Genomic DNA, 2,863 nt, shown 5'->3' with positions numbered 1-2,863 from the left:
GTTCCCACATGTGGGGGTGTGTCCATTGTCATTGAACCTTAGGAGTTCTAGGAAAGGACTTGCAGCAGAAACTGGTTATAGTGATTTCCTGTTTGTCATAGCTCTCATCAAGCTGCAGATTTACAGAAGCAGTTGTGGTGATCCTTGATTTTTTTTTTTTTTTTTTTTTTAAATAAATCTCAAAAGCTCCATGCAAAATGTTTTTCTTTTATGCAGTATTTGCTTAATCACTGCTTGCCATCCAGATTGTATCTCAAATGAAGTAATCCATTCTCAAATTTCACAGAACACTAGTTTGGTTAGAACGGGGTGTTTTTCTCACCAAACTTTTTGGGTCATTTTTAGCTGTTTGCATTATATAATGCTGTGTTCAATCTATAAGTAATACCTGTCTTCTGCTCTTACAAACATTAGCAACTCTTCCTCAGCCTCCAACTCTCCATATGGTTGTTCAGCTTTTGAGTGAAACTTTAACCTAGGCAGCTTATGAACAATAGCATGAGGAGCTTTTCTGTAGTTATGTGCCAGTCAGGTAAGCAGCTGTTTTGGAGAAGACTGTTTTTTTTCCCCCTATTCTGCTAAAGCATCACTCATAAATAGTAGTATAACAAAGTTAATATTTTCTGAGGAAGGTGCAGATGAGGAGTAGTAATTATCATTAATAATCAGCTTCAAAGCTCTGGTGCATTGGAAGGGAACTTTGTTTTTTTTCAGTTTGAATTAGTCTGTTAAATGTTTCTTTACCTGATGGTTTTCTTCCAAAGGGATCACCCAGGACATCTACTCCATTTGGTACAGCGCATGGCAGAGAGAAAAGAGTGTCTAATGATGTGGAAAACTATTACAGACCTTCAATGCTTGAGGACCCCTGGGCTGGCCTAGAGCCAGTTTCTGTTACAGACATAAGCCAACAATACAGCAGTGAGCAAACAACATATACTGGTAAAAAAGGGAGGTATTTCAGCTAACACTTGTAAAGGCCAAATAACTCCATCTTGTCAGGAAAACTTTGGGACAAGGATCTTTACACTCACACAGGACGAACAGTATTCAAGACCTTAGATAATGCTTTTATTTGCTCACATGTCCACCCTTCTATCCTGCTGGCTTTTTTTATTGCATTGGATATTTTTATGTACAGGAGGGAGAAGGAGTGGTAGGAAAACATTCAGTTCTGGCTGCATGGAAGTGCCTACCAGCTTTGAAGAACAGAGTGTTCTTTAATCACCAGCGACTGATTTGTGACTGTTAAAACAGGTTTCCATGTATTTACCTCTTCCATGCCAGATTGTTGGCCTTTTATTGTAAACTCCTTTAGGAAATGGTATTTTTTTATGTTTCAACATTTTTAGAACAAAGTGACTTGGAAATAAAGTTTTGTAAATCCTTGTTTTGTACTGTATAAAAATTATTTTAGGACTTTTGTTAAGGTCTACATGTTAACAGAAATAGTACTAGTGAAACTAGGTGAATGTGCTTGTATGCTGTAGGTTAACCTCTGATTTTGTGCATAGTATTTTTTGTTAATTGTAGCGTGATGTGAAGTTGAAACGTGACTTTTGGCCATCTCAGGAAACAAATGTATTGTCTTTAGAAAATTTCATTTGTTGAACCAGCAATATAACAATTCTGTAATCATTTGCTTTTGTATTTAAAAAAAAGCCCAACGTTTATTTGGAACGAAATCAGACATTTCTGAGTTATAGGAACGAGTTTGTTCAGTGGCAGTTTAAGCCAGAGGAGCACATAAACCATCAAGATTAAATAAAAGTAAGCGTTTTCTGGATCCACCTGTTAGAATAGCATAGAAGGAGTTACAGTTTGTTATACTGTTGACAAGAGTACATGCATAGCATCTTTGGTTTTTTATCTGTATGGGATATTTCAATTTTTAAAAATAATTTTTACTTTGGCAGGCATCTTTGCCTCAAGTGGTCTTGTTCTGCATGCATGTTATATTTTTATAAGAAGAAAAGAACAACAAGGGGTTTTTTTTGGAGGTTGTCTATATGTGGACGATCCATTCTTCCAAGCAGTGAATATTGTAATCCACAATAAATAAGAAGTAGTTCCAGCTGCAGGCATGTTCTTAACATGACATGTTAAGCCTGCAGTAGATATCTAAATTTTTGTTGAACATACCTTTGTTTGTTTATCTTGGCTTTTAAGCAGTAGGTAGAGGGTGAAAACTTAGTTAAAAATAAAGAAAAGCATTAGTTAGTTTTCAAAATGTATGTTTTGTTTTAAGCTTCTTACATACTTCACAGAAACCATATTTTTGTAGTCCTGAAGCATGGTTAGGTAGAAAAGCACAGGGAATCCCATTTAGACTGTTCTTAGTAATGTGTCTTTTGCTGAGGTAGACTGATCCTATATAGTTCATCTGTTTCAGCATAAAATGGCTTGGATCAGTATTGCCTTCAGGAACAACTTCAGACTGGGAGAGGGGTTAACATGTTGAAATGTGCTAGTGGAGCCTCTTGCACTTCTGTGACCAGAATCTAAAATTTGTCACTTGTCTTCCCCCATTTAACCTTATTGTTAAATATTACATCCAAAAAGTCTGCACAGAAAACTGAGAACGTAATGCCTGCTTAACATCAAGAATGGTTAAACCTTCATCCCTGAGTCAAAACTGCCCCTGAAATGGCAGCTGTTGGTATGGTTATCTGTTACCAGCTACCACCAAAACTGACATGACTTGACAAGTTGTTGATAGTATTTAGAATTTATAAATCAGTTAATCGATGTCATTGTCAGAAATGAAGTATAACATTTCCTTACCTGTTTTGATTTTGTGGTTGTTCTTCTTTGTTTTTTAAACTTGACAGGTGCTGTAAAGCTCAGAAAGAAAGGTTACAGA

General features: G+C 36.2%; 1 protein-coding gene across 1 annotated transcript; it reads left to right on the top strand.

The window, feature by feature from the left end:
• Positions 1 to 764: 764 nt before the first annotated feature.
• MPLKIP (M-phase specific PLK1 interacting protein) lies at positions 765 to 1,384 on the top strand (the record flags this gene model as incomplete). The annotated part of the gene is made up of 1 exon (XM_008942825.1): positions 765 to 1,384. A coding segment is annotated over one exon (204 nt), but the record flags the coding sequence as incomplete, so codon positions are not given.
• Positions 1,385 to 2,863: the final 1,479 nt, after the last annotated feature.

Source organism: Merops nubicus, unplaced genomic scaffold (genome assembly GCF_000691845.1).
Source record: "Merops nubicus isolate BGI_N331 unplaced genomic scaffold, ASM69184v1 scaffold46286, whole genome shotgun sequence".
Classification (NCBI taxonomy): Eukaryota; Metazoa; Chordata; class Aves; order Coraciiformes; family Meropidae; genus Merops; species Merops nubicus.
The sequence above is the reverse complement of the archived record's forward strand: the minus strand, read 5'-3'. Positions and strand labels throughout refer to the sequence as shown.